The sequence below is a fragment of the Limulus polyphemus genome, unplaced genomic scaffold (assembly GCF_000517525.1).
Source record: "Limulus polyphemus unplaced genomic scaffold, Limulus_polyphemus-2.1.2 Scaffold167, whole genome shotgun sequence".
NCBI lineage: Eukaryota > Metazoa > Arthropoda > Merostomata > Xiphosura > Limulidae > Limulus > Limulus polyphemus.
Genome location: NW_013665777.1, coordinates 268,387 through 292,793, shown reverse-complemented (window position 1 = coordinate 292,793; position 24,407 = coordinate 268,387). Strand labels below are relative to the sequence as shown.

General features: G+C 33.7%; 1 protein-coding gene across 2 annotated transcripts in view; it reads left to right on the top strand.

Annotated features, from left to right (window-relative positions):
- LOC106477596 (natural resistance-associated macrophage protein 2-like) overlaps positions 1 to 24,407 on the top strand; it is an 84,549-nt gene that overhangs the window by 35,401 nt on the left and 24,741 nt on the right. For both annotated transcript variants that reach the window (XM_022381475.1, XM_022381474.1), the window contains exons 5-10: positions 187 to 309; positions 1,141 to 1,367; positions 14,450 to 14,588; positions 15,002 to 15,157; positions 15,775 to 15,933; positions 22,943 to 22,990. In XM_022381475.1, the coding sequence (XP_022237183.1) occupies positions 187 to 309; positions 1,141 to 1,367; positions 14,450 to 14,588; positions 15,002 to 15,157; positions 15,775 to 15,933; positions 22,943 to 22,990 (852 nt within the window). The remainder of the gene's footprint in view (positions 1 to 186; positions 310 to 1,140; positions 1,368 to 14,449; positions 14,589 to 15,001; positions 15,158 to 15,774; positions 15,934 to 22,942; positions 22,991 to 24,407) is intronic.

Sequence of the window (24,407 nt, the reverse complement as noted above, 5' to 3'; positions counted from 1 at the left end):
ATGAGAAAAATATGTAAAAACATCAGTGCTTGTACTATATTTTAATACTCTTTTATGTATGTTGTATTATCTAGAAGTAAGGTACAGTTTGTATGGTAAAATCATTAACATTACATCAATGTGGAAGTTCGTTTTGGTAAAGATGCCTTGTGTCATACCTCTGTTTTTCTTTTTTAACTGTTACAGAGTACTTTTAGCTTTCGAAAGCTGTGGGCATTCACAGGACCTGGTTTTTTAATGAGTATAGCTTATCTAGACCCTGGCAATATAGAGTCTGATCTTCAGTCTGGTACAATTGCACAGTTTAAGGTAACAACAACATATTTGTTAAAAAGTGTTGAGAATTTTATTAGTGAAAAAAATCATCTTAATCAGAATTGTTAAGACTTTTCTTCCATCATTTTGTTATCTGTATATATGTTTAATTTGAATTTTATTTAACATACATATTTTATATTAGTAAAAAAAACTTTTTTTTGACTAAGAGTAAAAATAAAATTTGAAATTATAGTTTTTTTTTTTACATTAAGTGTAATCTGTTATCTATTAGTAACCTATATTGTATTTATTAATAAAAAGAATCAGTGTAAATAGTTAAGTGTAGTATGTTGAAAAAAAAATCCATTTGTGATTGTTGAAAGAAAGTATTCGTTAAGGATTTTTTACATCTCAGTAGTAAAGCATATTTCAATTTTAAGTGTATTTAGAATTTTGTTAGTTATTGGTATTATCTTTTGAGTAATTTGCATTTAATTCATTATATAACATTAAAATTTCAGTTTAAAATTGTTATTATGATGATAATGATTGAACACACATTCTTCATTTTTGTTTATTACAATATAATATGCTTTATGAAACAGTATATTTGTTAATGTGTAATACTCCAAATTGGAATATAAGTTAATTTTATTCTCTACCAACAGTTAAACAAATAGTTAAAAAGTTTGAACATAAAAATTGTAAAACTTATAAAATTTTGTCTAGTAAGAGCTTATACCTTCATAGCAATTCAATTGATATCTGTTATTTTTTTTAATAACCAGACAAACAGCTTATATTACGTATTCCACATAAAACTCATTCACATCACCATAGTCATATGTATAGGAAAATTAATTAACATTTTATTTTATATAGTTGTTGTGGATACTGATGTGGGCAACAGTTTTGGGTTTGATTATGCAACGATTAGCTGCTCGACTTGGAGTGGTGACAGGACTTCATTTGGCAGAACTTTGTCAGCGAATTTATCCAAAAATTCCTCGCCTGGTTTTGTGGATTATGATAGAAATTGCCATAATTGGATCTGACATGCAAGAAGTTATAGGAACAGCCATTGCATTCTATTTACTGTCTAATAAGATGTAAGTGAATAAGTTCTTGAATGGTTTATTTATGAGTATTCATTAGAACTTCCACAAGTAAAACAAAATATATAATTACAATTCAATTATGTAGGCCTAGGCTTTTATAAATAACACATCTAAACTTCAAAGAATTTATTGTATGAAGTACAAGGCCTTTCAAATATTGTTCAAAAGTTTGAGAATATTTTATCACCTTCCAACAAATACCTTTAATTCCTTGTAGTGCCTTTGAAAAGTAGCTACAGAATTGTTCTTTCTAAAAGACATAATTTTAAATTAGCAGAGGCCATTATTAGTAATAAATGAAGCTTTCATTCTATCCTTAGGCTTTAAATGGAATTTTCCCCAATCAGATGACAAATCCAGTGTACTGATATATCTTGCATCTCTCAGTGCATTTAACCCTCTTTCCATGGACATCTATTTTTCTGTATGTCACAAGGTTTTAGTGTGTTACATTCAAAATTTAATTAAACTGCTCTTTCTATTGGTTACAAGTATAGCTTGGTCAATTAGTGGTATATTAGAATCTTGCTTCAAGTGTAGTATGCTATTCTTGAAAGTTAAAAAATCTTAAGTGAAGAAATTGGAACTCAGGTGCATCACCCAACACAGAAAAATTAAAACAAATTTAATTATTTTTTTTTGAATTTAAGGAATTCAAACTTTTATAGTATTAAAATTTGAATTTGAAACTATGCTTTCATGTCAAGTTTATTAATACACTTTTATGATAAAGTTTAATTAAATATTATATGTAATGCCGTAAAAGGTCATGCCATGCATTTTGACCAGGCTAGGTCACTGTTAACTGGTAATAGGAATCTGTCTGTTACAGTTACGTTGTTCAGTTTTCTGAAATATATGTGAAATTTGTAGTTACTGGTTTTCTTCTTTACTTTGACTATTGATAATACCCATGGTGAATTAGATGGTTCATTAAAACCTTCATTATATGTATCGTTTATTTGTCCCCTAAGTTCCTTCAACTTGGCTGGAGCAATAGCTGATTAACACAGCTTGGGGGCCCTGGGACAGTGAATAATATGGTCCCCCCCTCATGCGTGTTACTTCATGGTTAAATATACATCTTGGTCAACAAATGTGTATATATTTATAATTAACCTCCTTTGAAGTTACCCCAAGACAGTCTTTGGGTGAGCAAGTTGAACAAAAATTGTTCAACTTGAGACACTGCCAGGTTAAATATTACTTTCTGATTCCCATTTACCTGTGGGCCCCTGAGTATCAGCCCTGTCTGACCTCCTATTAATCCACCACTTAGCTGAAGGATAATGATGTGTCCTACTAAATACAACATTTTCAATGGAATTGTTAAGATTGTGTTCAGCCAGGTTTATCAATTTTGATTTGTCCGTAAAAATATTAGAACATTTCAATGATAAGTTTTTAATTTCTGACTTTCAAATTAGATAATTTTAACATTTTATGTATTCTCTCCCTATTGGGACTTTCATGAGGAATATTCATATAAATAAGTTTGCTTACAAAATGTGAGGTTACTTTTAGGTATAAAATCTAGTCTGGGCAAAAATGGTAATGTGAGGTTTTTCTAAATAAGAATGGTTGCATGGTAGTATTTTCTGTAGTTAGTTTAGCATCGAAATATCTTAGAGTTAGTTGGTCTAATGGCAATGAATAATTTTTCTTTTTGACATTATACTAATTGAACATTTGAATTTATTTTGTTGACTTCTAACTAGATTTTTTGTCTACCACATAATAGTTGGATCTAATATCTATACACTCAATGACATCCACACCATTTATTTTTATTGAAATGTTATACAAGCCCATTTGTATGATTGTTAAATATAATATGGTGGGTTTAGATTTTTGTGGATTCAAAACCTTTACCTTTCACACATTCTGACGTTTTCTAAACTGCCTATTATTTTTGTCTCTATTCTCTTTACTTCAAGATTTTGATTCTTCAGAAAAGTTACAGAAATATATCTGTTTCTTTAAATCTATAAACAATGAAAGATATTTCAAATTTTGTTTTACTCTATCTTTAGCTACAACTTCTGAAGTTTTATTTCCACAACGATATATTGCTATGTCATCTTAGAACATCTGTAATATATCTAGCATTATGCAATTATTTGTATGATTGTTAAATATAATATGGTGGGTTTAGATTTTTGTGGATTCAAAACCTTTACCTTTCACACATTCTGACGTTTTCTAAACTGCCTATTATTTTTGTCTCTATTCTCTTTACTTCAAGATTTTGATTCTTCAGAAAAGTTACAGAAATATATCTGGTTTCTTTAAATCTATAAACAATGAAAGATATTTCAAATTTTGTTTTACTCTATCTTTAGCTACAACTTCTGAAGTTTTATTTCCACAACGATATATTGCTATGTCATCTTAGAACATCTGTAATATATCTAGCATTATGCAATTATAAATGTTCTCTTAGAGCCTCGCCATGGCATTTCTGTCCTTGTCTACATGTCGAGTCATGCTTTATCTTCTTATTGAACATCTTGACAATAGCCCTCCAGTGTAATTTTCACTTTGGAAAAAAGAGTTCTTTGTAAGACTGTTATGTTAAAAGGATAACACTCCTCCTTGCATATTGCATCTCATGTACGAGGGTGACAGTTCTCAGCACGTGTTTCAATTCTGTGATCGCACAGAAATCTATAAATACTCTGTCCAGTATCTATATCTGTTTTTTTTTTCCAGCTGTTTGAGGTATGTGATAATTAAGTGGAATATAAGGTATGATTGGAACCTTATCTTGGTGAACCCATACCCTGTTTTCCTCATTTCTATAGAAGGCCAGTCTTTATGTGTGGTACAAAGGATCTAAAACAATGATATGATAAGCATAGTTAACCTTGATGTATCTATTCTCTAGCTTGCCCTTGGTGCAGTGTCCAGTGAAAATAATGAATCCTTTCAAAAAACTTTCATATCATGCTGCATACTACTTTTGGAAATGCTTTTCACCCATTGACCAGTAGAAAATGGCACAAGACTTGTTACAGTTATCAAGGTAAACAGAAGCTTCATCAAGGATCACATGAACTGTGATTTTTTTTTTACCTGGCTAGGTACTGTTCATACAGTTTTCTACAGTTGGTCTTCTTTTCCTAGAATGTTGTGGAAGCAACTTGTTTTGCTTTTCCAGATAGAGATCCTTCTTGATTATATTAAGTACTGTTGCGTGAGACATATCGATGGCTTTTGCTATTAACTTTTGTGTTTATGGATTCTCAAATGTTGCAAGATATTATTCTTTGCTTGCTTATACACCTGGGATATGACTTTTAGCAGGTCTCTTTCTGGATGATCCTGTTTCTCCAAGTTGATCCATATACCTTTGTTTTTTAATGCCATTAAGTAAAAGGGATATCCCTGTCTTAGAATTTCTAATTCTAAGATCTGAACACGCATTTATTATCTCAGTTCCAATACAATACATTACCTTCACTCACATTTAGCTTTCCAGATTCAGTGCTGCCTTCTATTTGCGAACATTTCTGCTCCCCACTAGCTTTGAAACTCCTACCTAATCTTATATGATATGGTAGTGTTGTTGCATGCAAATGAGCATACAACAATTCTCTACCAATAACAGTGCAACTCCTCTTCCTAGTACAGCTGGCTTCCTCTATACTGATTGTTCAACCAACATTCCTTAATTTGACATTTGACTGTTAATACATGTCTTTTTTTGCTTGCATGAGATTTCTCAGTATTGATGTTTTGTTGAAGTATCTAGAAGATCAACTTTTGTGGAAATATTTTTTGTTTTTATTTTCAAATAATTCCACCTTTGCAGACTTTGTGGTTCTTATTTTTCATAACATGAATTACACAGAGATGGTAATTTCCACAATGTTTATGGTTGAACATCAGGTCTTTGTTCACTTCAGAAAGTCTATCAAAATGATGTCAGGTGCTTTTTTGTCTGTCAGGGGATGCTACAGCCATTGTGTGGCAGGTGATGGAGTCTTTCATGTGGCTTGGGCCTTTTTCAGGCCTTGACATGGACTTCTCCAATAATTCCCATCCATGAAACAAGAATTTTTGGCAGTTTTTCCCACCACCTAAATTTGCAAACCTCGACATTCTGCATACTTCTGTGACCTTTATTGCCAGGTATATTACCCTTTTTTTCACTCTCTCCTATTCCTTATTATAATATTCTGAAGAAAGAGCCAAATGGAAGCAATCCACCATTCCCCTGGAGGTTTTCATCAGACACTCATTTCCTTCCTTTTTCTTCTTCCACAGCTTTGTCCCTTCTCATATAGTTACTCTGCTGCTTGGATTTGTTGGGGAGGGATGCCCTTTTTGTTCAAGTATGTTTACTCCCCTTCTTATCTCGGAGACCTTCATCTGGCTCCTTTCCTATGCCAGTGGGTTTTTGATGAGGTACCTGATTCTTAGAAGTCATGGGCTGAGGCTGCATGCCAGCATTTTTTCCTTGACTACTTTTGTGTCCTGTCTATCCCAAGCTCCTTCTCTTCCAGTTGTTGTCTCATGTCCTTCCGACTTCTTTTTACTCCCTGTTCTCTCATCTGTTCTTCCACTATATGTTGGTTTTAGTGACAACATTCTCGTCTCTAACTATCTACTGGGCTCAGGAACAGTGGGAGTCTGTTTGGCTCGATTTATGGATCTCTGGATTCCTTTTGCAGCTGACCATTGGAAGCTAAAGGTTCTATCCTTTAGTTTTACCCATTGTTTTTCTTCTTTGTCTCCTGTTCCTTTCCATCCTCCTGGGGATCCTGTCTTCCACTAGCATCTCTCTGAAGCAGTGTCAGATCGTTTGGCTAAGAATGCTATTGAAACTGTTTCTCATTATTCTCTGGGACTATATTCCCATCTGTTTGTCATTACCCAGTACACTAGGAATTGGTCTCTGGTCATTGTTCTGTCTTGTCTCTGATACTTATCTTCGCATACTCGTCTCCCTAGCATCCAGGTTTTAAATTAGGTCATGGACAACTGGCTTCTTTTAGCTCCATTCCAATAGGTCTTCTCTGACCATACTCTTCTGATTCTTTGGGTAGTAGCTTGTGTAAGTTGGCTAGTCAAGCTGGTGAAGTCTCATCTCACAACCACTCAATATCTGATTCTAATGGGTGTTTTTCTATTTCCATCTCAGCAAGGTTCAGCCTTCTCTGCTTCATTTGTAGGTCATGGAGAGTTTGGTTTTCACAGCTCTCTCCTCTCATTATCTTCCTGCACAAAAAATTCTCTCTCTTTTGGGGACTTGGGCTTCCATGGAACCACTTATTCTCTTGGAATGTGCTCACTTGCATCTTTTGCAATGGTCTCTGCACAATCTGTGGAACCTCTTTTGGGATCCTTTCCATTATGCATCTTCCACCTTTCCTGTATGACTCTTTCACCTGATGGCTCGACAGTACCAGTACTATGAAGGTTGTTCATCTTCCTCCTTCATGTCTGGATCTTCATCTTTTTTATAGATGTATCCTTGACAGGGTGGGGTGCTTTTCTCGACTCTTTCGAGACTTTGAGTTCATGAAACCTAGAAGTGACCCTTCTTATCAACCTATTTGAACTCTTAGTAGTTCTTTGGCTTTGGATAATTTTCTTCAATTGTACAAGGCTATTTAGTAATGATCCTTTTGGACAACTCAGTTGTTGTATCCAATAACAATCAGCAGTGGATGTATTCAGTCAGGACTGGTCCAACCTCTTCCTTTATACTTACACCACTATTCATCTCCTCCATCATGTTCTTGCCCTCATTCAGTCCTTATGGTGGCACGTTATTGACCTGGCTTTCGGTGTAGCCTTGCTCTTTTCCCATTCTGTTTGCCTGTCTTCTCTCATAGTGTATCAGTAGAAATGACATGTTTTTCACTGTTACCACTGCATTGTTCTTATTACCTTCTTGTCTTTCCATTCCTCAGCTATCTGTATTCTTCACATGGCTCTTCAACCTGGGCTTATCTGTCTCAATTGATGCTGGTTACCGGGGCAGTTTTCTCTACTACTTTCTTGTTTTTTTTTACGTAGCAGTCCTCACTACTCTCTTCTGTTCCTTTCATCTTCTTTGCTGTACCCATTCTTATAGCTTTCCCAGATGGGTCCTTAATGTTGTTCTCTATCCCTTTACCCTTCCTCACTTTGGGTTAAACCTTTAACTTCCTGTTCCTTATATCACCTATTTCCTCCTTTTCACCTGTGGTCATTGACATTCTGATGTGTATGGCATTGATTCTTCCCACATTCTGTTTCATCATTCCTATATCCTTCTCGATCTGGATCATGCTTTCTTTCCTTGAATGTCTGTGGTGGGTTCAGGTGATAATATGTTGAAACCTATATCTCTCAATTCTATTTCTTATCTTTATTATTGTACAGGTCCTGATCACTTCCTTTGTCCTGTTATTTGGCCTGCACTTCTCTCTTTTTGTGGTTCCCAATCGCATCTCTTCCTTCCATGGAATCCTTCATCCACTGGTGATCTTCCTCACATTATCCTCACTGGATGATTCTATCAGCTCATCTGTATAATGCCTGTTTTGTTGGAGAGGGAAGCATATCAGCACTTACAGGTGTCCTACCATCATATTTGTCACCTTACTCACTCTTTGGCTGCTCACTTCCATTGTCCATTAGAAGAGATTGTTTAGGCTGGCATGTGGGTGGCTCCTTACACCTTTGTTGCACGTTATCTACATCATTTGACCATTTCTCCTTCATCAGGCTATGGACTGCTTCCAGTCACTGTTCTCCACACCTTATACTGTCTTGACTGGGTAAGTTTGTTTTTTACCCTGTTTTTCCAGGGCCCTTTCATGCCTCACAGGAGTGTTGCCTGCCAGGATATATTTATACCAAATCTATCTCAGCCTGATATAGCACTCACACATAAGATGGGGTGTACCTCAAGACTTCTCATTATATTAAAAAAGCTCAGTTTTAGACCATACCCACTCGTGGACTATCGTGTGTAAAGTAGACAGGGAGTCCCTGCCCATCCTCCATGTCTAGCTTAAAACCTAGTGTTGGCCTAATTTTAAAAATAGGGTTTTTTCGTGGTCACCTGCTGCACTGTTTTACAGTGATGCATTCCTCTGGGCTGCTTAACATGTTTTCACCCTTGAAGCCAAATTCCCAGTGCTGCCTGATTTTGGACTGGAGTTGACCCACCATGTATGATTTGATATGCTCCAGCCACACTACACACATAGCACTTCTGTAAGCCTGATGCATGTTCTGAACTGCACGTTTAGATTCTGCCCATTCTTACAACATTTATTTTCTTGGCAAAGAGTGTACCCTGGTACAGATGTAGTGTGGTCTCCCATGGGTGTACCCCTTTACTCCTCCTTATACTGTATATAAGCACCTCATTCAGATAATGTTATCACTTTTTCTCGACAAAGCATCACTAATGGTTTCCCAGTATTATTATCGTTTGGAGATATTTTGAACATGATCCACATTATCTAGTTGATTTTCATAATAATACTAATAATTAACACATTTTTTTATTCTGATTGTCAAGCCAATTTGCAGTATGAATTCCCAGATTATTATTTCCTATCCCACCTCTGATACCTTTCATCACACAACAATTTGAGAATGGGGAGTCATTCTTGCTTGAGATTGTCAGTGATCTGATTAGTAGTGAGTTGGAAACATATATTCGGTTCCTCTGGGGGGGCTCTGAAGCTGCAATTGAAGGTTATCCTGGACATTCTGGAGATAATTTAGATTTGCTTTTTACTGTCCCTTTATTTAGTCTGTTGGCTTTTCATGTCCCCGTTGGGATAGTGCTGAGTTTGTGGACTCCTAGCACTGGGGTCTGGGGTTTGATTCCTTATGGTGGATGCAGCAGATAGCCTGACATTGCTTTGTTCTAACAAATAAAATTTACCTGACAAAATGTTGTTCTAATCAGCAGTAATCAACACAGTCTTTAAATTACGTATAAAGACAAAAAGAGGCCACTTTGGGATAAGCTACCTTTGCTTTGTTTTCTTCTTTTGGTTCACCAATTGTTTGTTTGTTTGGACCTTTCCCAGTTACTTTTAAGCCTACATCTTACTTAATGGCTGAAAGGTCTGGGAGCAAATTTTTAATTTTCCCTCTATTTATGGATATTGTGGTTCATGCTGGAAGGTTTACTAATCTGTTACATGAAGAGACAGTTATGCCTTATCTAACACAGTTGTCGGAACTTTGTGATCTAGCCTACCACCACCAGGTGGAAGTATTTTCTGACTCTAAAATAATACATCTTCTCCTCGAATTTCAGTGTTATAAGGCAGAGTTTGTAGTTAACCTGAATAGATCAATCTCCCCTTATGAAACAGGATAAGTCTAAAATCCAACATTTTGTTTTTAAATTTTGATGATGAGCTGGATTCATTGTTAGCATGCACATTGGTTCAGTTGTCAGCTTTAACATTCATCCTTGTTGTAACCGGAGTCTTGAATTTCATTGACTCTTACAGGGGGTCGTAGTTCTTCCCCTATTTGTGGGTCCCAACCCATAATATCAACACCTTGGTATATTGGTACCCAGAATCGATTCTGTCTATATCCCAGGATTACTGCCAGTAACATTTGTGATTATTGTATGCAATCAGGGTCTGTTTGGGCTTAGCACAGAGAATTTCTGGACATGTGGTAATGTTAACCATGAATCCAGGAGTACTACGGGTCCTTGAGTCAGGATTAGTCATTCAGTTCACATCTTCACTACTATTATCCACCCAACCTGTAGTGTTTCTGTCTCCTGCAGATCCTCAGGATTAAGAACTTAGTTCTAGGGCTATCAGAGTTCTGTTGGTTTGGGATAGGGAGAGAGTCATGCTTGTTCTTTCGATGTTTTATTCCCATTGGTTGTTGAGCCTCCGAAAACAGGAGATTGGTGTCCAGTCATTGATCTTTCTCGTCTATATCGCTGCCTAAATTCTCCAATTTTCACAAGTTACTTATTTTTCTATCTGTATTGAAATTTTTTACTGGGATTATGGATGTCCAGGTTTGTTGTAGTCAACTCCTATCTGCACATTTTCCTAGTGGTGGCATACCACCACTATTGGCATTTTTTTATGCACAAGTGTCAGTTACTGTAGTTCCAGTTCTTTACCTTTGAACTCGCATCGGCTTCACATGGTTTCTGCCATATCATACAAGTTTTTCTCATCAACTCCATCCATTGCACTGTGCACACACCATTACATAGATAACTGGTTACTGCTGGCAACATCCTGTCAATTGTCAGAACATCAAATCCTGATGCTGCTTTCAGAAACAACCAAGGAGGCTTCATTCTTACAGCTGAGACATCTATTCTTGCTCCAATTCAATATGTCATCAGTCTTTTTATTTTTCACCTCATCTCTCAGTTGGGTTCAGCTGACCCCCATCCAGCTTAACACTATGGAATAAGAAGCCTGACTTTTACCTCTCCTTCTCCCACTGCATGGATAGTTCTTTCTCTTTTGGGAATGTGGGCATCACTTGTATCCCTCATGCCTTTGGGACAAGAGTAAAAGAGATCCTCTTAATGGTCTTTATGCAATCAAGGGTTCATAAACATTGATTCACTGGATTCTCCAGTTTCCTTAATCGGGATCATTCTTCAATCTCGAGGGGTTGTTAATTTGGGACACTATTAAGATATGGGTTCCTCTACTGCCACCTCATCCAGAGTTCCATCTCTTCAGGGATGGGGTGCATGTAACAACAGTCAGGAATTCCAGGGTCTATGCACAGATGAAGAGGCTTAACTACACAATGTTTTAGTCCTTCTTGCTTTCTTGCTGGTCCTATTAAGGGGAGAATTGTCAGGCTCCTTGTTTATGAATCGTGGACCTCCTTTCCTGGGACCATTCCTATAATATCACCCAGCTAGCTTGCCATGTTCCACAGGTGATGCCAGCAGTAGCAGGTCAATTGTTTCCATCCAAACAGATTCTCCTGACAGAATAGATGGTGCATCGCAAGGTTCTGTTAGACTGGCTCCCATTTTGCAACTCTGACTGGTGGGTTGGCTTCTCATTGGATCACCCAACTACTGGCATTTTGGTCTCCAGTACCACACTTTTGGGCTTTAGCAACTGATTCAGTCTGTCAGGACAGGACTAAATTACAACTCTGGTCCTTCCCTCCAATTCATGGTACCCAGTGTACTAAATATGATTTGTCAGGTTCTGTTGATAGCACCAGATTTGTGGCTCTGGATCTGTTTTTGGATCTGGCTCTTTGGCAGGGATTTTTGCATCTTCCACAATCACCCTGTTTAATGTGGTCTTATCAACTACCATTCAATTCTAGTGACTAAATATTCTTTGAGTCCCCAGTACTCCATGAATTCCTCAAGTTACTTTGGATCCTTGGTACCAAATAATCATTCCAGTTACCTAACAGGTATATTAAGGTTACATTATATACTCTTACTCAACACCTGTTTATGATCTGATTCTTATATGCCATATATCCCCTTTACCTGAAGATTTATTTTTCATGGTTGCTGACCTACAGACATTGTCAGTCAGAGTGATTTGCATGGTTTGTCCATAGACTGCTTTCTCATTCTCTCTACATACTCAGACCGGTTCTTCTTACCAAAGCCACTGTCAGACATAGAAAGGGGTAAATCCTTTTCACCGATTCATCTGATCACTATTTCTCACTTCTATGTCTGATTAGATTTTGATCATAGTCATGTCCAATGAGGGTCTTGAAGGTTTTGTTGCCTGCACTAATACCTTTAGAGATGCTAGACAACAACTTTTTATTCTGGGCTCTCTTTGAAGGCAAGGAATTTTCTGTGAGTCACGTGTAATCAGATTTGTCACATTTCTATGTTCTTAGCAGCCTGGTTGAATTGCCCGCTGGAGGACATTGTGTAGACTGGGATGTGTACTTCCCCCAATTTGCATGATCTGGCAGAGGGGTGAATATTTTCATTGTTACTTTACCTCATTTTCACAGGATCCCACTCTGTGGTGAGTGTTGCCTAGGCAGGTGTGATTATATCAAACCAATTCCGCATTAAGAACGATTAATTCAATATACTTTACACAGGTTGAAACAAGGTATGTAGAAATGAGGTGTTCCGTAAGACCACCTAGAGGTTGACCGGATGGTATTACTGTACTATGCTGGACCACCACTCATGAACTATCATGAGTAAATCTTAAGGGGATCCTGCCCATCCCTGCTGATCATTGGATTGAATAAATCAAATTGGTTTGCTTTCAAAAACTTTGGGAACTTGGTTCACTTATTGCACTGCTCCTTAGGTCTCCCCAGTGTGTATTAACCCACAGATTCTACTAATGGAGCTAGGGAGTCTTACAACATTGGTGGACAGAGGCTTTTCCTCCAGAGTGTTATAGTGAATTCTTCCACTCTTGGAGAAGAGGGCAAAGTTGGGAGCCCTTCTACCCATGTCCCTGGTGGATGTTTTTTCCCCAGTTGTCAGTAGGAGATGCACCAACCTACTCATGATACCGGTTCAGATTTAATGCTCAACTATCTGGTTGGGTTGAGCATGGCTCTTTTTTTTTTTATCAATATTTGTTCAGTACATTGTTCATGGAAGAGGGTCTACTGCCTCCTTATTATTCTGAATGCAGAGTGTTCCCATCCTGGGTCCTTAGTTGAGCATAGTTGTTCCACATCCTCCCCATAATTCTGAGAACATGTGGAATTTCCCTTGCCCACACAGTTGGGGAGTGAGGATAAGTGTTCATAATTCCAGACCAGATGAGGTCTGTTTCCTCAGGTTGAGTAAAGCATACACCATCCTGCCATTCAAGCCTTTGGTGCTTACTCGTCATGAGTCTGGTGGCTCAGAACGCATCACGTTATGGTTTCAGGTTGTGATACACTCAAAAGTGTATATATACAGTCTAATTGCCCTAACCACCAGTGTGGGATATAGAAGCCATGACCCTTTACTTCCAACTCCGAGTAGTGGAATCTCAGTTATCTGTTTGGGGCCTAGCCTATAGTGATGATATATGAGATTGAGTCAGCCTTGAAAAAGTGATAACATTATCTGAATGAGGTGCTTATATACAGTACCAGAATAGAGGGCACATTGACACAGGTGGAGTGTCATGACATAAATATTGCCAAGGGCAATTGAGTGGGGGTATAAAAGACTGGAGCAAGCAAGCAAAAGTGAGACCAATGCTTAGATGGAGAAAGGAAAAAAAACCCTGGCAGTTGAGTAATACCTATAAGAGTGAGAAGAGGTAAGTATTATTGAAAATACATTTTCAATTTAAGAAAATGTTAACTTTTATATCATACTGCAACATTGTAATTCAAATGAAGTGTAAAATTATAAAACAAACTTTTCATAAGCTGTAAAAACAAATTGGAAATGTAATTGTGGTATATATTGTTCACAAACACCTTTTTTTCTAGCAAATGTCATCAAGCTAAGCTTTTATCATTTTGTTCTGATTTATACATAATTTTCCACCAAACTGGAAGCCATAGGTTCTCATGTAGTTGAAAGGAAAAAAAAAGTTTTTGTTACATATCTAGATCACTAGCCTATAACCTCTCAAAGCTGAGATTTAAGCAGTATTGTCACACCTTGACAGCAAAAGTTGAGAAACAATGAGTTGCTACAACTGATAAAGCAAAACTTTTATTCAAGTTACAAGATCAAATCAGCCCTATTTTATTCAAAACTATTTTGACATTCCTCCAAGGGAGGTATGAGTGCAGTATTATGATTAATATTTTTGTATGTAGTGCTCTGAAATCAATATCAAACTTTGTGACTTAAAGAAGAAAATTAAGTAGGAAATTAAATAACTACAATTTTTTGTTGAAAACATTAAAATTTGAAGTATGTGTATATTCTTTTCTTAAATGTGTGTAAGAATAACAAGTTTATTTTGCATAATAGGAAATTTCAGTTTAAAGGTTGAAGAGAAAGTAAAAAGGTTTGGCATTCTTATCTTTTAATTATTTTAAAATATTTATTTCTTTACTATGTATTATATTTTGTAAATAATGATGCATAAAAATGTAAATTATTGTTTGAAGTGTTTTTCTAATTAATTTCTATTCAGAATTCCACTATATGGAGGTGTTCTTATCACAGTTGCTGACACTTTTACATTCTTGTTTCTCGATAAATATGGTCTTCGAAAATTGGAAGCTTTTTTTGGTTTTCTTATCTCTGTTATGGCTGTTACTTTTGGATATGAGGCAAGTGACAAGTTTTCATTATATTATTTTTTTGCTTGTGTTTGAAGGTTAATTATGACAAATATAAATATATAGACATTAACTCTGACTATCTAGTACAACACTGCTGGTGATGTTTAAAAAATTAGTACTTCACAATGAAAGCTTAAATAATAATTTATTTTTCTCAGAATTTTCCACTTTAATTTTGAGAGAATGATTAAGGAAATTCATTGAAATTTCTAAATGCCTTTACTGGTGAAACTATGGTCATGAATAAATGAAGTTTTCATGGAATGTACAATTGTCTTTTTTCTCAAATTCTGTATTAACAGTGTGTTATTTTTTATTTGGTACTTTAAGGTTTTCAAAAGGATAATGTTTTTTTTTTTCTAGTTTCTGAATATAATTGGTTTGCTCTTCTTTTCTTTCAGTATATAAGAGTTGGTCCAACACAGTCAGAGGTTGTTAAAGGACTTTTCTACCCTTGGTGTTCTCACTGTGATTCGAAAGCCTTACTGCAGGCTGTAGGAATTGTAGGGGCTGTCATTATGCCTCATAATTTATACCTCCATTCTGCTTTAGTCAAAGTATGTTGAACTTGAAATGTGAATATTAAACTGATTTTAGTTTCTTGATTACAGACAGTTAAAGTTTAAAAAATTTTAACTTAAAGGATTTCTATGAAAACCACTTGATTTGCATTTTAAATTGTTTACCATGCATTATTTTCTTAAACATAGGACATTACTTATATTTTTCATATATTAGTTTGATTTTTCATAAGTACTGGATAAAAGTTCTTTTTTCACATATAAATAAAGTAATTTCATATTTATCTGTTTACAGATTTACTTAATAGTTGTGTGCAGTGAAATATTTTAATAATAATAATATTATACTAAAGTAGAATGCAGAGTACATATATTTAACTGTTGGAGCTTTTGCCCTAAACCATGAAACAGCAGTCTGAACTACATAATAGACTTTTACATTTAGTTAAGTTTGTAGGAGAGAACTTTAGATGGTTAGATTCTAAACTGTTTGATGTATTATGTTTACTTGTAATATTAATTGATATTTAAACATAATATTTTGTTTGAAGTTCTAAACATATTAGTCAGATATTTTGGAACTTAAATGTAAATGCACTAATTTGATAATCAGAACAGATATGTGAAACTTTGAATGTATTCTTTATTACCAGTCTCGAGAAGTAGACAGATCCAAGAAAGATGATGTCAAAGAAGCAAATAAATACTTTTTCATCGAGTCTGCCATCGCACTCTTGGTTTCACTTATAATCAACATTTTTGTAGTTTCTGTATTTGCTGAAGGCTTGTATGATAGGACCAATGCTGATGTGGTAAGCTGAAATATTAGATAAAGGTATTTTAACAGGGGTTACTATAATAGAAGTCCTTTTATAATTAAATAATTCATTGTTTCTGTTCTTGAGAATACATGGATATATATAAATGTAGAGAGAGAGAGACAGCAAGTGTTTTCAAAGTGTAGGTCATGATTACTTGAGGGGTCATGGTTCTAAATGGGCTGATAAAGGAGTTGGGTAAATGTGACAAATTTCTTTAATTTCTTTCTTTTTGGCCATGGCATAAAGGTTCATAGAATGGCTCTGATTTGTTTTTTTTCAAGCACAAACTTTTAGTTCATAGCTCCATCATCTCTTGACTGATTTGAGAGCTAATTACAGCTTTGGACTCAGGAGGTCAAACCCTTTCAATTTGACCATGTCCAAGGTCTCATAGAATAATTTACTCTAATCCTGCCTCAAAGAATTTCAATTTGATGGTAGGCTGGTAGAGATCCTGATGAGTAATAAAATCAAACTAAGTATATGCAAACCCCATGCTTGGTATTGCTGGCACACAAAAATATAGCTAATAAAAAATGGAAAAAAAATGTTTCTTAGAGTAATTGACAATTCCTTTTTGTTCTAAGTACATTTATATTCTAACTGAGTTCCTTCTTCTCAACCTCTTTTTATTTGGTTATGTTACAGGGAAATTTTGTTTTCAGTATTCTGCAGCTTTTATGGTTTTAAAATTATGAGATGATTTCAAAATACTGTAAGTAGAACTTTATTGCACTAACATTTTGTTTTAGAATTGATAATTCTTAATTAACTGTCTAAAAAAAATTTGAGAATACCCTGATATAGATAGTATTTGCCTTTTATACTTATGTAACAACTCCATTATTTTACAGGATTCTTAAAGATAGAAGAAAATATTTATAGGAACTCACAAGTAAAACATAATATACTGACAATTCAAACATTGTAGGCTTGGATTTTACAAGAAACATATGTGAACTTCAAATAACTTCTAACTCAATAACATAATTTTGACATCATTTCAAACTTCTAATTCAAAATTATAACCTTGGAACGACTTCAATAATATAACCTTGACACAAAAAGTTATGAAAAAGAAATAGAAAGAAAAATCCAACTTAGAAAATTAATCTGTTTGATAATACAACAGTTACAAACTGTCTGATTAATTATAACTTACAATAATTCTAACTGGATGTTCAAGAACATAGAATATCAGTTTTATTTTATAAAAAAGGGTAAATTTTAGCCTTTTAATGTTCAGAACACATTACTGAATGAAGGTTTGAGCCTTTGATAGTAGTAATTTGCATAACTTACTGATGACATCACCATAACTACTGATTTATATTTGATTGAAAACTATTATATTATAGGTAGTCCATAGAAATGAAATAAAATATTCACATTTAATTGAAAAATATGTAGAACAGTAATCATGTTTATATATTTTAAATGAACCTTATAAATTCATTTATGTAACAAGTGGTTGGTAGGCATAGCTGTTGGGTGGACTTCACACAAGTTACAAATAAATTTATTTATTACTGGGTTGTGCAGTCAAGGGTTATTGTTATATAATAATAAAGTTTAATTCAAAATGTTCAAATATTTATCAACATCAACAGTACCAAAAGTGTTGTGAAATAATTGTACATCAAAATAAGTAAATTCTTAATTTTGTATAGCTAGTTGTTTGTTGAGCATTCTCTCTATGATATTGATCAATATAGATGCTCCAATGAACAAATTATCATGGAAATTAATATGCGATATTGTTTCAGACATAATTATTTTTAGCCAATTTAGTTAATACTTTTTCCAGTAATTTTTCTCAACAGTTATATTAATTCCTCTATTAGTTTTGCTAAATATGAGACCAAGGTATCTCTTAATACTGTTCTCTCCTCAGTCATAGTACATCATTTCCTGGATATGCTGTTAGACTAGATAACTATACCATTAATTACATACAAGGAATTTGTAACAGATTTCTGCTAGGGTTTGAAGAATTGCCATTCTGGAGCATTCTGGTCACTTTGGGATCGATTAGAGAGCTCCTGTTTTGGATCTAAATCATGGCATTTTGCATAGTTTATTTCGTTTAATTACAACTTGTCAAAAAATTCATATAACCCAAATTCGGACATGATTCATCTAACTTGATTGGTATGTTTGTGACCTTCCACCAAAGCATAACCATCTACTAATTGGTTTATATGGAATTACTTCTCAATAATCATTATTTGAAAATAGTATAGAGTTTCAAGCCTGTTAACTCAGAATGTATGGATATGAATCGATTAACTTCGGTCTTTTCACATGTATTCTTCCATTTGCTACTTCCAATCAAAGTTTTACTACTCATTTTTTATAAGGCTACTTCCATTAGTTTGGTGTCTGATATAATAAATATTTGCTGCTTTTATATACTATGATTGTGTCTGTTTGATACTGATAAGAAACATAAGTTTTTACTTCTCATATTACAGTTTGGAATGCATTTGTGACTAACTGATATACTTACTTAACATTTTCGTGTCCTTATCTGGTCAGTTGTTAAGTTTGTATTATGCCCTTGTCATTATGTGCATTCTCCCTCTGTCTTACATGTATATATACACACACATAAAAATTCTAATTTTCAAGAAACTTTCAGCATTTGTAATCTAGCAGATACTTCATTTGTATAGCATACTTGCTGCTACGTATGACACTCATATAGCTACATACAGTAAGCTTGTATTGCAAGAGCATCCTGTTGTGGGCACTTAATAGAACTGCAACTGACTTAAGCAAAACAAATCTTTATTTAGCAGTCATTGTTCCAAGTAGGTCAACGGTAATAGTATTTTTAGCATCAAATTGTTGATTATTAAACATTAAAATTATTAGTGTTAGCATATATTTTTTATGTCATATACCTATGTACTATAACTGTCATGACTAAAACCTCATTTCCCCCCAATGTCAATCATTTGTTGTCACTTTGAAAATAATATTACTCTTAACCTTAATGGGTTGTGAGCCAGCATTCTGCAAAAACAAACTTAAGAGAAAGCTCCACTAAGTGATAGAGAAAAAGCTATGTAAGTATGAACATAATAATAATTAAGAAAATAAATGTATATCATGTCACACCTATACAGTTACTAAAGAAAATATTAACATAAATAGTGCACAAAATTCAAAATGATAGCACAATTGGCTCATTACATTTCTATTACATTTGAAAAAGAAGATAAGGTACTTCACTAATTCCTCACAAGAGGATGCTAATGCCAGAAAAATTCCATTAATTTTTCTAGAAATGTGTGTTCAAAACTGTTTAAAACTGATTTGTACATAAGAGGTAGTTTGTTAAAATAGTGACCCTAGTTTGTCTTTTGTTTACAGCTTCACAGTAAACTCATTTAAGTAATAAATACAAATTAATAATGTAGTGGCTTGGTAATGATTACGTAGTTAACTTATGTAACTTTTACTTAAAAGTGTGGACTTCCAGAGACAATGTTACTATGTAGTAATATTACGTAATGAAACTACTAATATACAGTCAATTTGGTATATTAAAATACCAACATGGTACATCACTATTACCATTCTACTACCTTTCATTGCTTTCTACCTCATCCTAGTACCTATAGAGTACCTTGTTTATACATTTCAACTCCACCCAACATACTTTCAATATATTAATTCGGAAAAATAAGTAAGAAGTAATATCATATACTCCATATCATTGATACAACATTATAAGTAAAAAAAAAAACACACTTTTTTCATCTCTATAATTCTAATATAGTCTCTATTCATCTGAATCAGACCGTGTTGCTGTGGAATTTGGCATGGGTGTCCTGGGAGATTTCAAAGAAGCTCATGCCTGTAAATATAAAAGACCAATTCAATTTAATAGACCAGTACAGCTATCAATAACTCACAAATCAAAAGGTCTGAGATTTATATTTTTGTCTTTTTGCCAAGGACTATAATGTTATGATATGCCAAAACAATGTTGATTAGATTAATAATTATAAACACCTGCTATACAAATAAAGCTGCACCTAAGTTTATGCCAAAAATGAATATTTTGTTTTAAGCAATATGAAACACAGACAAAGCTGGAACAAAGGCAGCTAGAACTAACTCAGTTTAATGACTTTCTTGGCCACATGTTATGTAAAAGCTGCACAGACTTAGAATAAGTGAAAAATTTTGAAAAATTATACATTAAAGTATGAAGGTAAAAAACACATGGTATGCCTGCATACCATAGTTGTACATTACCTGTTGCAAATACATGAGCACATACAAATTCATTCACGTTTTGTTATTTGTAAACCACGTGTATCTAAACAGCAAATGTGTTTTGTATATAGTAATATATTCCATTCTTCTTTTTAGTTTAATTTGATATTAATTGTCATAATGGTTAAATAATCTTTGAATTGATATTACATTGATAAAGATTATCTGGCATTGTTGGCCTAGTATATGGATTTAGAACTAACCTAAGTTTAATAAGTTAACTGAATATTTTCAGATATTATTTGGATTACCTTTGGAAATACTGTTAACAACAAGGGTACCCACCTGGTTATTCATGAATTACAATCTTTATACACTTTAGTTTTCTGTATTTTATGTGATATTGAGTGTTACTAGTTAGTTTGATATACAGCATTGTCTTCACTAATTTCTTGTACAACTTTATACGATCAATTATATTGTGAATAGTTAGCTTACCTTTGATCAGAAGCTCTTAATAATAATTTAATGTTGACAGTTAAAGAAACAATGGCAAGAGATTATTTATGTTATTGAAGGTACTATGCATGATGTTAGAAGTAAATATTATTTGTGCTTTTGTATGTGTATGTGTACTGTATTTGCCTGAATATAATGAACAATTTTTCCTCCAAACACCTCCCTAAAAATTGACTGCACATTATATTTGCCCATGTTCAATTTTGTTAGGTATTTTACTGGAAGCTTCCGTCCACATTATCATTAAAGCATCCTTAAATGCTTCAAAAAATGTTACATATCCAATGCAAGGGATGGGATGGATGATAACATGCTGTGGAAATCAGAAGAGGATAAAGCAAAGGTTCAAGGAAGCAACTCCAATCAATGCGATGAATCTCACGGTAGCAACAATTTTAGCGATGACAAAGATTTATGTGAAGATGAATGATTAGCTTAGTGTATTACCACGTATAAACTTTTCAATAAAGTTTGTAAAATTGACAGGTAAAAAATATTTCAATGAAAGATTTCCAAAAATGTTTAATACATCAATAATTGTTTACTGTATTTAGAAATTATACAATACATTTTGTACAACATGTGTAAAAAAACAAATTATCTTAAATTTAACCTCTCAAATTTGGGTGCACATTATATTCAGGCAAATGTGGTATGTAATGGCAATGTATGAGTAATACATATACAGAAGTTACTGATGATAAGTAATGACAACTACATGGCAAATTTATTAAAGATATGAAATGTTTTCACAGAAAATACAAAAGAAAAGTGAATAACCTGTATAATGCATTAATATTTTGTAAAAATATGAACTATTTACGTAGATCAGAACTGAAAATTAACTGAGGAATGAGTATAGCTAAATAAATATACTTTTCTTATCAGCCTCTTTACTCGATAGAAATATCATTTCCCCATATTGACTATATACTTGGGATCAATGTCTTACAATCTTGCCTGATGAGTCATATTCCTGAGGGAATGACACGATTGATAAGAATTTGCGTGTACTTGTCAATCAATCGGTTGTGTGTAGCTCACTGACACCATTGACTGAGATGCAGGCCCAAACTCCGTACTGTGTATGATATATCTCTCTGCCATTGAACTAACTGTCATTAATTGTTGTTAAACAAGTTGTTATTAACAGTGTGCCAGTTTCTTGTACAGTCTTTGGAGTCCTGTATACAGCTCCTACTGAAACATGGAGTCCCACCACAATTCTTTTCATAGAGTATTCTTGACCAGTCAAAACTTTTATTTTATACATGTTTGTCATGTGGTATCTTAGTCCTGGGAGCGTGGCTGGAATCACACTATTACCACTGGGCATAGTAGGACTGCCTTTTTATTTTGTAGGCTTTATATTTTTTTTAGTTAGATAACAACCAATCACAATGCAAACAAATGGCACATGTATGTACTATAGTTCAGCTCTTTTTCATATTAATTGTTGAAATGTTTATCTTTTATAACTTTTTATGTGCCATTTTTATATTATTTCAAATACTATATGATTTTTTCCATTGTAAGTAAATGAGATTTTTTATTGTTATATAGTAGAATCATAATTTTAGATTTCCATTGCATTAAAAAGTGTGTATATTCAGCTACTTGTCAGTTGGGTGAAGTGAGTATAGCAAGTCAGACATTATAATATGCTGTTACAGATTTTTCTCTTGAAATGTTAATTTGAAATATATATATATATATATATATTGGAAAAGCACAAAAAATTATTGCATTATACATTAATTTTGAAAAGAGAGATTCTTGAAAAGGAAAGTCACAGTGAAAATATGTTTTAAAGCGGAGTTTTGTCATCAATAATACTGATTGACTAAAAAGAGAAAATTTTGTACTATTATAATAAACAGTTCCTGTCAATGTAGAATTAAGAGGAAATTGCTGTTATTTTTTAAAGGTTTTAGAGCTAAAACCAATGAGATATATCTTCCAAATAAATAATATGATGTTTTTAGGTTTTAGAGGCTTAAATAATTGCATGTGTATACATGTTCAGAAGTTCGTGTATAGTATCAGTAAACATTAAAAAAAGGAGGGTTTGAACCCTGTAGATTTGTTTACAAGTAGATCAGAAAAGAAAATAATTTCAGTTAGTGTTACTTAGTATATATGTAAACATTTGAAAATGTCAGTTTTTAAAAGATAAATAAAAGGTTTGAAATTTCTTGCTATCTGCAGATTAGCATACCATGAAATAAATGTAACCTTGTTTTTCATTCAGCATGAACTTTGCCTTACCAATAACCAACTTCATGCCAATGATTTTCCTGTAAGTTGATTTTTGGTTTATTATTTTAGTGTATCTGTGATAAAATATGTTTAAGTCTGTATTATATTATTGTGGGGTTTTCTTATTGCATTATGCTATTCACTCTGTATTACTATTATTGAGTTGTTGCTGCCTTTATTTAAATAGACAGTTGTTGTTCTATTAATGTAATTATTATCAGTTGCGATAGTCACATTAATGTTTGATCTAGACAATTATAACATCATTATTACATAATTACAGTTATTATTTTTATTAACATTATTACATTCTGTCTTACTACAGTCAAACATTACTGCCTGTTGTAAGTCAGTTACTTTTTCTCAGTGTAGTAGGTCATTACCCTTTGCTGTTGTAGATAGTAGTTACTGTGTAACCCTTCATTTAATGCAGCTCTAAGTAGCACAGCAGCATGTCTGCAAACTTACAATGCCAGAAATCAGGTTTCGATACCTGTGGTGGGCAGAACACAGATAGCCCATTGTGTAGCTTTGTGCTTAATAACAAACAAACAATCATTTATTGCAAGATTTTTGCATAAATTATAAATAAAAAAATCTTCTTTCAATTGGAAGCCCAATAACACTTTCAGTATATTCAGAAATTGGCTCAAACAGAAAAACAAGCTCCTTTGTAAATTTTGTTAGAAAAGTACAACCCATATCTACTACAAAATATTCTCTGCAATAAATGTATTTCTGTAGAATCATTCACCCATAGGATAAAGAAAGAACTCATCAGTGAAATATAAGTCTTGGGAATTTAGGAACTTCTAAGTTCTAAACTAAGTACTGACTCTTATTACTGTATTCAGTAGACTCTGTATTACTTTAGACTTGTTAGTCTTTATATTTATTATCTGTTATTACATTTTCACTGTACTTGGTTATTACAATTTTACTTTTATGATGACAGAAGTAGGTATTTATATAATAGATTTGACATAAACTTAGATAAAAGTACTAAAACAGTTTGAAGTAATTTTCTTTTTAAATGTGAAAGGGCCTTGGTGGCTTATAATACAAAAATTCCAAAACATACTTACCTCCACTGACACTATAGCTATTTCTTGATCTCCAGGGTTTCCACTCTTTGCCCATCCAAGCATTGAAAGCACTTGCTCCAGTCTTTTATACCCCCCATCGCAAATGGCAAATTCTAATTTGCAAAATTTTCCACCAACTTCAATGCACCCTCTGTCTAGTTACTGTATATAAGAACCTCATTCAGATAATGCAATCACTTTTTCTCAACAAAGCATTCAGCACAGGTTTCTATAAACAGGAGTGTTGTAATTATTCACAAATTTGCATTATGATTTTGAATGTGGTTGGCATTTCTGCAGTTATCTTTTCATTTATATACACCTGGAAAAAAGTTAAGCACCCCCAAATATTTTTCAGGATTGTTTATTGAA